The 14,627-nt window shown below is 39.5% G+C and overlaps 1 protein-coding gene across 3 annotated transcripts in view; it reads right to left on the bottom strand.

Annotated features, from left to right (window-relative positions):
- Positions 1-1,474: 1,474 nt before the first annotated feature.
- Positions 1,475-14,627, bottom strand: part of SNX31 (sorting nexin 31) — a 77,730-nt gene continuing 64,577 nt past the window's right edge. Inside the window, exons 13-14 of one of the 3 annotated variants that reach the window (XM_019716373.3) lie at positions 11,852-11,920; positions 1,475-9,177 (exon numbers count right to left, since the gene is read on the bottom strand). In XM_019716373.3, coding sequence (XP_019571932.3) covers positions 9,082-9,177; positions 11,852-11,920 — 165 coding nt within the window. In that variant the 3' untranslated portion in view covers positions 1,475-9,081. The remainder of the gene's footprint in view (positions 9,178-11,851; positions 11,921-14,627) is intronic. The other 2 variants (XM_019716374.3, XM_074316486.2) reach the window with 2 other exon arrangements.

Raw genomic sequence — 14,627 nt, 5'->3', positions numbered from 1 at the left:
CCAAGGTCTTGGAAGGGGCCGTACAAGGGGAGGTTGTAATAGTTCCCTATTGCCACTGTAACAAACTACTGCAAACTTAGACTTAAGGGCCAGCCAGGTGGCTCAGGCGGTTAGAGCTCCATGTGCCTAACTCCAAAGGCTGCCAGTTCGATTCCCACATGGGCCAGTGGGCTCTCAACCACAAGGTTGCCAGTTCAATTCCTCGAGTCCCGCAAGGGATGGTGGGCTGCTCCCCCTGCAACTAGAAAACAGCAACTGGACCTGGAGCTGAGTTGCACCCTCCATAACTAAGACTGAAAGGACAACAACTTAGTCCTGGAAGTACACACTGTTCCCCAATAAAGTCCTGTTCCCCTTCCCCAATAAAATCTTAAAAAAAAAAAAAAAAAGTACCACAGTTTCTTTAAAAAAAAAACTTAGACTTAAAACAACACTAATGCTCTTATAGTTCAGGAGGTCAGAAGTCCAAAATCGGTTTCACTAGGCTAAAATCAAAGTGTAGGCAGGGCTGCATTCCTTTTGGAAGCTCTAGGGAGAATTCATTTCCTTGCCTTCTCCAGCTTCTAGAGGCTGCCCATATTCCTCGGCTTTTGACCCCTTCCTTCATCTTGAAAACCAACAATATAGCATCTTTTCTTCTCTCTGACCTCTGCTTCTATCCTTGCATCGTCTCTTTCTACTTTTGACCTTCCTACCTCCTTAAAGGATCCTTGGATTATAAGGAGGGATAACCCAGAATATTCTCTCCCTCTCAAGGTCTTTAACTTAATCACATCTGCAAAGTACTTTTTACTGTGCAAGGTAACAATGTCATAGGTTCTGGGGATTAGGATATATGGACATCTTTGAGGGGATATTACTCAAACCACCCCAAGGGTCCTGAAACTTAAACTCCATTCCCTTCAGATAAATCTGCCTCCTCTTCCTCATCACCAAAATCTATTTGGTCCTGGGTTCTGATTATGAGAGTTCTAATGGGAAGCAATACCTGTAATTACAACTGGGACAAGCGTTACAAAAGAGGAGAGATGCTGTGAGGGAAAACAATGTCCCAAAATACGTGCCCTAATGGAAGGGCAGTGATGTCTTTGAATAAGGGATATTTAATCTGAGACACAAAGGATGAGAAGTTAATTATGCAATGAATAAGTGAAGTGTCAGAGAGGATGATATGTGTGGCCTGGGAATGGTGATGGCAGAAGGCCAGTGCAGCCGAGTTGTATCCCTTCCATTAAATCCTTAGCACTACTACAATGAACAGCACACACTAGGTGCTTAAAAATATTAGCTTAGTAATTCTCAAACCTGACAGCACACTACAATCACCACAGGAGCTTAAAAATACTAACACCAAGGCCCAGTATTTGCATTTTTCAAAGCTGCTCAGGAATTCTAGTGTGCAGCCAGGGTTGGGAACCACTGTATTAGACACAACTAAATGAGTGAATGAATGAATGGATGAAGAACACATTCGCTTGGGGTAGGATTTTATTTTAGGAAGTTTTCTTCTGTTTAAGGAAAAGAAGGGCTTTGTCTATATTGATTATATATTGTCTTAGAAAATGCAGAAAAGACTTTCAAAAACGTAATTGAAAGCTTATCAGAAGAGACTCAAAGTGATCTAGCAACCATCCCAATGTAACCAGTTGTCTCTGCAGAAAAGAAATGTGTCCAAATAACAAGGTGTTTAATAAGCACACTGCACCTACAAGGGAAGAGGCATGTCTTGTTTTTGAGCTCTAGTTATAGTCCAGAAGGCACTTTGCTTTGTTGTAGTCCTAACAAATGACCATCAGAGGGAGACATGCTCCTGAAAGTGTTTTCCACAGGTGTCCTACCTCACATCAGACTAGCGTGAATCAGGTGTTGTTAAAAACACTCTGGGTTCTCAAGGCATAATCATGAACAAGTCACAGGGTATGAGACAAGTAGCATATATCTATCTACACCAGAATTAGATTCATTTCAATTCTTCAACAGTTTAAACATTTAAATCACCGGGGGGGGGGGGGGGTGGCGGGGGGAATGAAGCGTGTATGTGTGCCAGGCATTGTATTTACAAAACTAAGGAAAAAATTTGAAGACTAGAAGATAATATTTTCCTTCAACAACCAGCACAAGTAAACATTAAGTATTCAAGCAAAACTTTCAGAAAAGGATCTTTCTCTCTTTGTTAACTGCAAAGTAAACATTTTAGATCTCCTTGAATTTCTGGAGTTATGAAGGTAACAGCTGGACCCCTGGAAAGAAGAGTTTGGCTCTTCACTGCAATACCACTTGTTTTTCTTTGCAGTTGTCCACACCTGCCAGAACCTTACAAATTTTTACACATATATTAGACAAAATACTGTATGTCTACCGGGTACACATGTAGTGCTTCGCCCTGATTAACCTCCCCTTCCAAAAGTTAAGTAACTGATCATTAGTATGGGAATCATTTTTGCCACGGTTTAAGCAAACATATTGCTTTTTCAAAGCCTTTAAAGGTGAGTAGTGAGAGGCTGGTTTCAGTCAAGGAAACAGAACTACTGTTACAGAACAGCGGATTTATTATAGGCATTCCACCTCACACAACTGCAAGGAGTCCAGAAAGTGAAGGTTTGGAAGGGGGTGTTGGAGAAAGATAGAACGTCACAAACTAGTCTGCCTGAGGATTCTGGGAAGCCAAGCATCGCTTGGGGGTCACTGAAGTGGGACCACTAAGGAAGAGCTGTTGGAGAGGTCTATGGAAGCTGTTCCCTCTGTGTAGCTACTGCGTCTGTGAGTCCCATGCCAAGCATCTGGTGGTGGGCCCAGGGTTCTGTTGGTCAGTAGGGCCAGCAGGCAAGAAGAAGAGCTGAAATGGAGTTCGGAGGGGCAAGGACAAGCTGAAAACTGTGGGCATCTTGCATTTGCAAGCCACTGTATCTGATTGTGAAAAGACCTTCAGAAGGTAATGCCACTCCCGTGCTGTTTCCCAGTTCTCATGCAAGGTTCTCTTTGGACTAATTCTCAACTGGAACCATACAGGTGAGGGGACTCTGGTAAACATAGTTCCAACTTAACCAAGTTGTTAAAAAATAATAATAATCCAGTACACATATAGGCTCTTACAACTAATTTTGCAGATGAGAAAACTAAGGGCCATATAGTTAGGTACCATGTTTCCCCGAAAATAAGACCTAACTGGAAAATAAGCCCTAGCATGATTTTTCAGGATGACACCCCCTGAACATAAGCCCTAATGCGTCTTTTGGAGCAAAACTTAATATAAGACCCGATCTTGTTTTCGGGGAAACATGGTAAGTTGCTGATACTCACATTGCTAACTTGAAGCAGAAGCAAGCTCAGAATTCAAGTCAGAAGGGTCATTTTCCACTCCACTATCATGCCTCTCATCCTCTGTGGAACTAAATGCTCTAAGTATTTCAAGAAAATTGCAGGAAAATTTCATGCCTCACTTCTGTGTTCCCTTCCTAGGCTAAGAGTCTATGAGCGGCCTACATACCATCACTGCACATAAATCAGACTATCTTCATTCCATAATCTCTGGGCACCTGGATTACAGGGATGTTTGGTGAGAAGCTATGCCTGTGACCACCAGATCTCACAATCACTGAGTTAATGAGATAGAAGCTATTAGGCATGTAAAAGTACTATCTTACTTAGGATGGAGGACTATGTGAGAACATGGGTTCCAAAGCACTCAAGAAATGATCTCCCAAAGAACACTGCTGCATATCATTGAAAAAGTCAAAAAAATTCTCCAGAGTGCACAAGAAATGACGATGTTCACATATGTAATCATTTATTTTGTACTTCAAAACAACTACCAGAAACTTGAGAAGTCAGTATGTTTATAAATTTTCTCAGATGCAAGGAAAGGCAATAGGAGATAATAGGGGGAAAACTCATAGTGTAGGCTAGCCTTGCCTTTTTAAAATTCCTTTCTGGACATAAGTTTCCTGTATAACCCTTTAATATTTCCACTCCTGAGAGGCTCTGCTAGTTCAGGGTTTGTTAAGTCTGGGCAAAGGAGAAGCTAAAGAAGGGCTTATGCTGATCCCAAAAGGCCCTGGGATGTCTGCTTGGACCAAATAACGAGCAGCTTGGACGATTCCAGCAATCTGTGTTGTTCAAGAGTTTGCTCCAACCCTAGAACGGCACTTAGCTCACCCCAGGGGCTCAAACTGAGTTGAAATTTTAGGCTTAGAGGGATCTTAACTCCCATATTAGTCTCAAAACAGCTTCTGGCGATCATTCAGACAGAAGTAAAGCATATCTCCTTCTCAGTCTTGAAATACACACCAGGAAGTGAACTTTATCAGAACTTGCCTCAATTCTGCTCTCCTCTCAAAACACTGATCCACCTTTACAAAACTGTGATGCCTAAATCAGGACAAAGCTCAAGGCTATTCCACTCTGACAACAATTTTCTGCAAATACAACTGGACTAATACAACTTTGGAACCTAACGCTCCTGACCAACAAGTAAGGAAACTTTTGACATTTTTATAGGGGGAAAAAGTGAACAAATAATGCAAATTGTTCTTGGTCTATGCAGTTGTTTTAAGGCAAACAGAATGAGAAAAGACTTACAAATGATTTTTATTTTCTTTAAAAACCTGAAAAATATGTTTTATATGTCTATCTTCCAACCTCACAAGGCACATTAAAAAAAAAAAGTGGAAGTAGTTGCTTTTTGTGTTTGTTTTGTCAATCATCCAGCAGACTATATTTTTAAGTCCCCCGTAAAGGGCAGTAAGATTGTAGAATTTTTCTATAGTGAATTCACACTCTAAGATCTCAGCCTACCTTTACTGTGATCCCGAGACTGCATGTCACCTGCTTTAATTTTGACAAATGAAAAGAGAAAAAAGGAGAGAAAAAGAGAAAAACAACCCATAGCTAATTGCAAAATTGTAACTAATGCTTACATACTTAATTGACATAAATCCAGTTACCTGTAAGAATCTTAGGTTTAACCACTGTGATGCATGTTCAGTTGATATATGAAAATAAACTCTGATACACAATCTTCCTACTGTCTTCCATAACATGGTGCCATACACATGCTGGGAAGTGGATGCTTTCCTTTTGTGCATTAGCAGGTATATTTATTGGTTTAGTGTCTCTGGAAAGCATACTGCTCCACCAGCTATTGTGAAGCAAAATCTGGGAATCAACTCTATAGTGAATTGATTTTTAAATAGAACTTGTCTCCAAATGGTTGACTTTTCCAACATCTATGTTTAATAACTGCCATTTCACTTGTTTTACTCATCATTTTTGCACTGCTGAAAATCAAGTTCTGAACTTCCCTTGATTGGGACCCAGAAGCAGGTTTACAACATCTCCTCCTCTGCACACTAGACCCTATTACAAAGGATTGGAGCTCCTTAGAAGTTCTGTAGGGACCAGTTTCCAATGCAAATGAGAGCACCCATATGCACAGCAAAGCCAACACACACGCGCCAGTTTCAGCCTGCTGCTCAGAGCACCTCCACCCCAGACAACTGCTGCACCACAGAACCCATCAAACATGTGCTCATGTGGACAGATGGAAAACTCATTAGGAAGTACAGCCAACTCTGTGTTCCCACATTTCCGGGAGAGAAACCACATTCGGTGCACAAACAATGCAAAAACACTAGGGTCAGTGCCTTTAAATCAAGTGAATGTCTAACCCCTTCCAAGATATTACACAAGCAAAGCCCATATGGTTAGCTAAAGACTGCCCTACAGGAAAGTACATGGTTAGGGCTAAACCAAAGATGCAAGCTCACGGTGTACTTTTTCTAAAGTTCTATCTAATTTTTCTTGTCTGGAAAATTGTTATACGAACGACTTATCTCTTAAGAATATAACAAATAACTATCATAAAGCAACTTACATGCAAACTACAAATATAAAGTGGGGGAGAAAGTACAAATATAAGAATTAAAAGCCATCTTATAAGGGATTATTGGTTAGCCATGCTTTTTCTAAGTTAACTCAGCACATCTTATTTTTGGGTGATAAGAGCAAGCAAAATACATTTAACTTCTTCTTGACTTTTTTTTCTAGGATCACTGATGACAGGATTGAGATCACCCTAATGAAGGAGAGAGGTCCTTTCCACTCTATCTCCCACCACCTTGAATGCACACTGGCCCTCTTTCAGTGGCCTGGTGGACCACTGTCCACACACTGCAGGAGGAGGTACAAACAGGAAGCATCTGGAGAAGAAGCGTAGTCTCCATTGCTGAGTTTTCTTTTGTTTTGTATTTTAGGTTCACTTTGGCCACTATTTTCTCACTGAGGCTTAGAACCTATTTGATTTTCCACAAACTAAGACAACTTGGTGATTCTCAAATTCACTTTGGGGGAGAACTTCAAATAATTTCTGACTTATATACTCAACAAAAAATTTGCTTCCCAATTGTCCACATGGGGATGCATGCAAGCCGTAAGCTCACTACTACATGCTGACCTTGACTGACACCTGGCTCTGGCGAGCACGTGAGCTCTTCAAACAAAGCCTGCACAGGTTTCCTATCATAAGACTCAAGGGCCTCGGGGCCTAACTACAATTTAATCAGCTCTGCCTTTTATTCTCGGTATGATTTTTGTGCAATTTTCAAACTCAAGTTTGTTTGCTATGGGCAGAGAACTTATGCCAGTTATTTTAGGAGTATGAACAGCCGTAGAGACGAAGATGCATGTCTAGAAATGATGAGAGAAGTGATGTTGGTGAATGTAGACGTATCAGGAGAAAATCTGGCTGACTGAGGACCATTTTGCAGGTATATGAGGAGTGAATCTATAGACTAAAACATATGCTGGTAATTTCCAAAGACATGCCACAGCCCTTAGGAGTTACTTGAATGATTTCAAGAATTGCTTACCTTTATAAAGGTCAGGAGTTGGCTGATGCCTCTCCTGTGCTGGTTGGCTGCGTGGTTGGGAAGGTCATTCCAGCAGCAACACCCAAAGAGTGAGGTCATTACCCCCAGGAGTGATGGGGGACTTCTCTCAGGGGCTGCAGCAGGGAAGGCCACTCTGGCAGTTGGAGTTCAGACTTTTTAATCTGATAATGATATGTTTTGATCCAGAAGTGATTCAAACCCCCAAACTCCTCCTAGATACAGCTAGGCCCATTAATCCCCAAAAGGGCTAATAGCCCCTTCTTCTCTCACAGAACTGCTAAGGAATGTGTCATTTTACAAAGTAAATTTTGAATTTTGTTTTCTGCTATCCCAGTTCCTTTATTCTTCACAGAATATACTGTGAATGCATTCATCACTTGTATTTTTCTTCTCATATTCTGGTATATATTGATGATAATCTCAACGTCAAAAAACCTAACAAATACAATGCTTCTGTTTTTGCCATTCTCAAACAAGGGATAAACTGCTCTACTTATCTTACAGGGATGCTACATTTGTGTATACATATATACTCTTAGCACTGTCTCCTCACTACTCCCTTAACCTAAAACGTTGCTAGCATGAAATAGATTTGCTGATCATTGCCCAAACACTGTATTCATTCTCCCGTAGGTGTTTGTCCTTTCCTTTTACGTGTGTGCCCCCATCTCTGCGTCTACTTGGCTCTACTCTTTCTTCAAAGTCCCTCTTCCCCTTGGGACTTCTTTCCTGCCCCCCAACTTCCTTTGACACACAGGTCCACACTATACATTGGACACCTAGTACCTGCTGTCTGGGATTACTCACTCTTATGTATCAAGTTGAAACATATCAAATTGACAACATTCAACTATTTCTGACCTATATAACAGCACTTGCATATAGTTCAACCTAATATATGCATCTTCTCCAAATACAAATTCTGTTTGCTTTCCTAGTGTCTACAATAGTCCCTTGCACAGTGTAGGTGTTTGCTATTAAAAAGAAATAGACCTCGACTATTTTTAAGTTGGCAAAATAGTGGATAAGCTTCTATTTTCATCTAATAAATTAACATACTCACCATGGATTATTTAGGATATTTATGATCCCTCCTGCCAAAATTTCCTACTATAGACTAAGATATAAATATAAAACTTTATGGCACTAGAAGTTATGGCTAGAGGCATTGCTTTATAAATACTGTGGGGCCTTAATAGATTCTACACTTCAAAAAGATCATTCATAGAATTTTCATCAGTAAATTCTATATTCACTAGAGTATATTTTGTATTCATTATATAATTAGTTAACAAGCTGGTTAGAAAAGAACATTAGAATATTGCACTTTATCTAACGACATTACATTACATATATTCTTCTGCCCTTCTCCCTTACTACAGTCTTAATTCTACATATAGTTAATTATCATGATAAACTGAATTTGGATAAGGAAAATCTAGCGAAAAAAACATACATATTTTTAAAGTGAAGAGATGTGTAAGGTATCTGATATCAAGTGCAGGGCCCCACAGCTTTCCAAAACAAAAATATTCAAAATACACACAGCATGATGATTATTGAGCTGAATTCAGTATCCTGAGGACAGAATATAATTACAACAGTGGAGAAACAGAGAACTGGGCAGCCTATTACCTTGAGCATATGCATATTGGTAGGCCCAGAATTATGTAAGGAAACTGATCAGTACTTCATTCCCTTCTTGCTCTGGTGCTGTGGATGGATCACTGAAGTCCGGATTTCATTTTCCATTATTCCATTTCTTAGAGTCACATTTTCCTCAGCTGATGAGTCATGTCTTCAGAACTGAACTCCAAATGCACTTAGTGTTTTATACAGAGCCTTTCATTCATGTGGTATCAGAACATACAAAAGATTTCATGAAGCCAGGTAAACATCTATTGGAGTTGGCGTGGGGGAGAACGAGCTTCATGTTAATTGATTCAGCTTTTCCACTTGTCATTTATGAGTCATTAAAAACAAGCTGTACAACTTTGGCTCATGTATCTTTTTCATCTTGAGATTAGCAAAGTTCTGCAGGAATCTTGATGAATATGGTCCATCTTAATGTCACAAAAAAATTGTGAAGGTGTCAAATTTCTTTCATTGATGGTAGGAAGCACAGTTTCAACTCCTAACCTCTTTCACTGTCAAGACAGCCATAGAGGACATTTTAAAAAGTGAGACTTTCTCTTCAAAGACCTTCTTCCTTTATGTTCCCCAAAACACAGTCAACTTCAGCTATTTTAATCTTGCTTTTTCTTGGTCGAAAACTAGAATAATCTTTCTGCTATAAAGTAAACAGAGAGGTCAGATATGTACATGGGAGGAAATAACTTCCATAACAACAATAACAATAAAAAAAAGTCAAGGATGTTAATATTAAAAAGGCAACAGAAAGTTAACATTTGTTTAAGCAATGGCTATTATAAATGGTTTTATCCTGTAGAAGATGTATTTTGGGTTAGGTGTACATCTGTTAGGGCTGAGAGCGCCCCTTGCTGGTGTGCCCAGGTAGCTCTGTCCAGAGTACCTTTCCAAACACTGGAATGTCTACAGGTTAACACTTGAACTCTGCTTCTCCTGTCTTTTTCTCCTTTCTTACAGCCATGTGACAGTCAATTTTTAACTTCACCCCAAATCTTTACTGCACATCCCACACAAATACACATTTAAAAAAATATAATAGTTCTTTTAAAACATTTTAAGAGATTATGGTGGCTGCAAACCTCCAGTGTCTGAGTAGTCAGCCTTCAGTATTTATGAAATCTCAAAGACAGGACCATGGAGACTATGCTTTGGCATTGGCAAAATAAATGTAGGACACGTCAACAGCAGATCAGCTAAAGAAACATTTTTTTTCTATGAGGGATTTGTCTTGATAGAGAGATCCCATGGCAGAGTGGTTAAAAAAACAAACAAACTTTATTTGTTAAACCGCAAATAAAGGCTGCTTGGATTTGGACACTGCCTCTGCCATTTACTAGCTGTGTGACCTTGGGCAAGTTACTTAACCTTTCTGTGTGTTTTCAGTTCTCTCGGCTATAAACCAAGGATAATAATAGTACCTGGGGTGTTATGAGGACTCAATGAATTATACATGGAAAGTAATCATGACAGTGCCTGGCACAGGGTAAGCTCTATAGAAAGGTTTGCTATAAGGTATATAAATATCAAATCACTATGTCGTATGCCTGAAACTAACATGCTATTGAATGCCAACTATACTTTCATAAAAAAATTAAAAATAATCAAAATGAAGAAACAAAAAAGAAAGATTTGCTAAAATAAGTTGGAATTCAACATGGTGGGATGGATACCAGGCCCGCTTCTGACACGCTGGCCCTGCTCAGAGCATTAAGGAAGTTTGCCTGTTTGGCATTGCTGCTCCTCTAAGAGGATAACGGAATTAGCATCAATGCTGACCACAGTTGTGCTGTGAGTTGCGTTGCCTGTTGTTCTAGGACAGTGGCTCTCAAATTTGAATATTGCATCAGACTCAGTGGGAGGATATGCTGAACACAGCTTGCTGGCTCTCACCCCCAGAGTTTCTGATCCAGTAGGTATTGGGCCTGAGAAATAGAATGTCTAGTAAGTTCCCAAGGGATGCTGATACTGCTGGTTTAGGGACTACACTTTGAGAACCACTGTTCTAGCATTATGGTTCCAATCCTGGCTGTACATGAAATCACTTGGGAGCTTTGAAAAACTCTGTTACCAGTCCCCAGCCATCACTAGTTTTTAGATGTCTCTAGGTGATTCCAGTACGCAGCCAAAGTTGAGAACCACAACTCCACATGGTCTCTCTGCTGCCGAAATGGATGTATTTAAATGATGGAGTGATTGCCACCTATATTTTTACAAATTAAAACAATTGAGGCTCCGTGTGGTGTTTCCCACTGAGGTGCTTATTATACATTCTGATTCAGGGCCTCTACCTCAGATCTACTGCATCAGTCTTTTGGGGTGCAGCCCAGGAGGCACATTTTAATAAGTACCTCAGGAGTCCCTTATACACATTTAGGTTATTACCTGAAAAAACATAGCCAGTAAGTGGCAGAGTTCTCATGTCCTGTCTCTGATCTAAGTAGCCAGATATATTATTACGAAAGAGAGAAAGCTTTATATTTTAATCTGTTTTAAAATTTTTCCTGAGGTTATTGACTTAAGAAAGGACCCTATATACTTATATATTTATAAATACTATCCCCATATACTAAGTATTTTTATATATACAGCAGAGCCTGTGACAAGAGCTAGACCAATAATAAATTCCATTCAAATGCTGCTTAGAGGCCACCTTTATTTCATCCATCTACACTAAGATTTGAACCTATAAAGGAAGAGTTGGCAAAGGACACGGCTCTGGAGTCATAGTGCCTGCTTCCTTCCACCATTGATTACTGTGCAACCTGGGGCAAATCACTTAACCTCCTGTGCCTCAGTTTCCTCAACTGATTTACAGGACAGTAGTGAGGATAAAAGTGCTCAGAACAGTGCCTGGGAATAATGAGAGCCTATTAATGCTTTCTATTATGATTTTTACATTACTGTTATTGGCACAGCAGATTTAAATTCTCAAAAAGTATTTTATAAACTTAAAAGTTGTTTTATATAGAGTACACTGTAGAAAATCCATGAAACTAAAATATACAAACTAGAAAGAGAATTTTCCAAAAAATGCATGGGGTATAGAAGGTAATCACTAAAGAATTTTGTGTTCTTCTTTAAAAAATTTTATGTAAAAACTCAGAAAAGCATTTCTCCCAGCCCTAGTGGGGGTTACAATAAACATACTACATGTCTCTGATGGCCCTCCAATTGACCTAACCTACCTGGAAGAGCTTCTGAAAAAGAGAATTCTGGCTTACTCTTGAAAGTAGAATGACATTGGTTACTTAGTAGGGGGAAAAAAGGGCAGATTTATCAAAATTATAATGTACTAATTACATAATTTTACTCACCGACTGACTTTGCTGACTTTGTTGAATGTGGTATTTTTTACTTTTGCCTTGTTCCGGAACTTCAATCTGCTAAACAGATTAGAAAAATATCAGTCAGTACAGCTCTGAGAAGCAAGCATGCAAATACCTTATTTAACCAGCACATTTCCCCTTCCACAATAACCCTCGTAATGGCCCGGTCAGCAGGCACACCCGCTTCTAATCTGCATAGTCTCTCTTCATTTTCCAGTGTCTAAATGGTACAGTAATCGAGTCGCCAGAAGTTAAGTGAAGCTTAATGTTTAACCTTGGTGGTTGCCTATGGATACTGTGATTTAATGCAGATTCTAAAAGGACTTCACATGAAATGAACTTCTAAATCCTGAAATAATCCACAGAACTCCAATCCATATGCTGAATCAAAGCCAAATGGGGCTTTGATTAATCAAAAGGCACCATTAATCAAAAGGGAAGAATCAAACTGAAGTTTAAGACACTTGAATCTACCTCATGTACATAAGGTAAACTTAACATAACAGTCAGACTCCCAGCAGAAAACAGATGGCGCCCTCCTGGGGTGACTGAGGAGAGTTTTAAAAAGGAACTATTTAATGGAGGTATGGACAGGATTAAAGGGAATTAAAGAAAGGATGCTGAAGCCACCAGGGGCTAGCAATAAGGGGGGTAATTCTTAGCACCTCTGGGCCTGAAAGGGCAAGGAGAGCAGCTGGGGCTGGAAGGGGAGTAGCTATAGCTGCCAGGAGGAGAGGTCACCTACTGGAGTACAGCCCTCAGTAGAGTGCTGTGCCAACTGTAGAGACCCAGAAGGCACAGAGTGGGAGAAATAAATACCCACTCTCGCTTTTCTTTCACTCTCCAATCTCGCTAGGTTTCCCCATTGGTGAGCCTGGTTGGAGGTCAGAGGGCAAGGTCACAGCGCACGAAGGTCAGTCTCCAGGGTACAGAGAAAGTGGAAGAGAGTAGAAAGTGAATCTGGAGGGGCAAAGAGAGGGTCTGGTACAGCCAATAAACGTGACCTAGCCAGGGTTTCGGGGAAAGAGTTCTTAGACTCTTCTTACAGGAAAAGAACTACTGTTAAACAACTATACATTATGTACATGTCTTATCACTCTCTCACTCACTGTGTCTCTTTATTAATCGCCTTTCTCTCCAACAAATAAGCTCCTTGATGCGTAGTCTTGAACCAATGCATGGTAAAAAAAGGCATTCATAAATGATAGAATTAGGGGTGAATTATTAAGTTGTTTATTATTGCTTATTATTCATGAGCATACAGAGCGGGACATTTCCAAATAAATGGGGTAAATAATGTGACACTGCAAAGAGCATTATCTTTTAACTATGGTTAACTTAATTTTGTTATAAAATGTATTGTTTTGAAGTATGCATAGGACTTCCTTTAGGTTAGTATTATTAATAGAAAAGTTCCTATATTTGAGGCCTACCTCAGTATTTAAAAAAAAAAGTCACTTATTAAGTCTCACTAATAAGAACTTAATACTCTGATGTTTTATGTGTTTTGCTATATTGTTATTATTATTATTATTATTTTACAATATTACATTATAGTGTATAAATAGTCTTGGGCAGTGAAATACAGAATTATGGAAAACCTCTTGGACTTTTTCTCTCTCCTAGTCTCCTCATCCTCTCCCTCCCCCTCCCTATATAAAAATAAATAAAATGCTAAGTAATTTCTGATATAACTTGTTTCCTTGACTTATTTTAATAATGCTTTACTAGGGGAAATAAAGTTGGGGGGAAATCGTAACCCTTTTTCCTAACACAGTATATTCCTGAACTCTCTCCTTCATCGATAGTTTCTGATGATAATCTAACCACTTATTCCTGCATAGCAGTGTCCCCCGGCTCTCTAAAACTTTGTCTTCCTGCTATGCTCAAGCCATTTTCGTGATGGCTATAACGTGTCTGCATGAGCTATTCAAAATATTTTTGAACTGAATGAGCTTTTCAAAAGCCAACATTCCTGGGGCATCAGATAGTACCGCCCTTGGTGTGCCCCCTCCTTACCACATCACAGGAACACACTTCAAAGCACCCATCTCTGAGCCCAGTGGCGTTTTACATAGTGTGACCTTACCCAAAATGAAAAATAAGTAAGAGAGAAAAATATATATGGTGATAGTAGTTGGGGAGGGGAGTGAGAGGTATGAGGCAAGCGGGAAGCAGAAGTTCATCTTGTTGTTGCCATTTTTCAGAAAAGCTATGTAGAGATTCAGACCCACTTTTAAGTGGACCTAAGGAAAAAATATACAAACAAAACAATTAAACTAGGTATGGATTATTAAAAATATAAAATGTTTTACAACTCAGAATATTATTCACCAGCATCATCCTGATACCTCTCATGTATTTCTATTATGGTTCAATATACAAAATAATAACAGCAACAATGCACTTCCAGAAACTCCCTAGGAGTACATCTACTGCATAAAATACATCTGCTTTTTGTTGTTTGTGTCTTATATTTCATTACATGGCAGAGATTGCTGATAGCCTACTCCATTATTCATTCTGCCCTTCTTTCTTAGTTATGTGGGCCTCAAGAACACATACATCTGCCAAGAAGGACTCCTTATGATTAACAGGGCCTAAATTCATAATCAGAGTCTAACAACCATTGTTTAGAGGCCTCTCATGCACACTGCATATTAAGGAACAACCACAAACTGAACCAAGCCTCCTGCACTTTGTATTGCTGGCTGAGCTGAATCTTATAACAGAGTTCCTGGAATTGTATTTCAACCAATGCGCT

Source organism: Rhinolophus sinicus, chromosome 6 (genome assembly GCF_057876585.1).
Source record: "Rhinolophus sinicus isolate RSI-liver-muscle chromosome 6, RSI-T2T, whole genome shotgun sequence".
NCBI lineage: Eukaryota > Metazoa > Chordata > Mammalia > Chiroptera > Rhinolophidae > Rhinolophus > Rhinolophus sinicus.
Note: the sequence above shows the minus strand (reverse complement) of the source record. Positions and strands in the feature narration are given on the sequence as shown.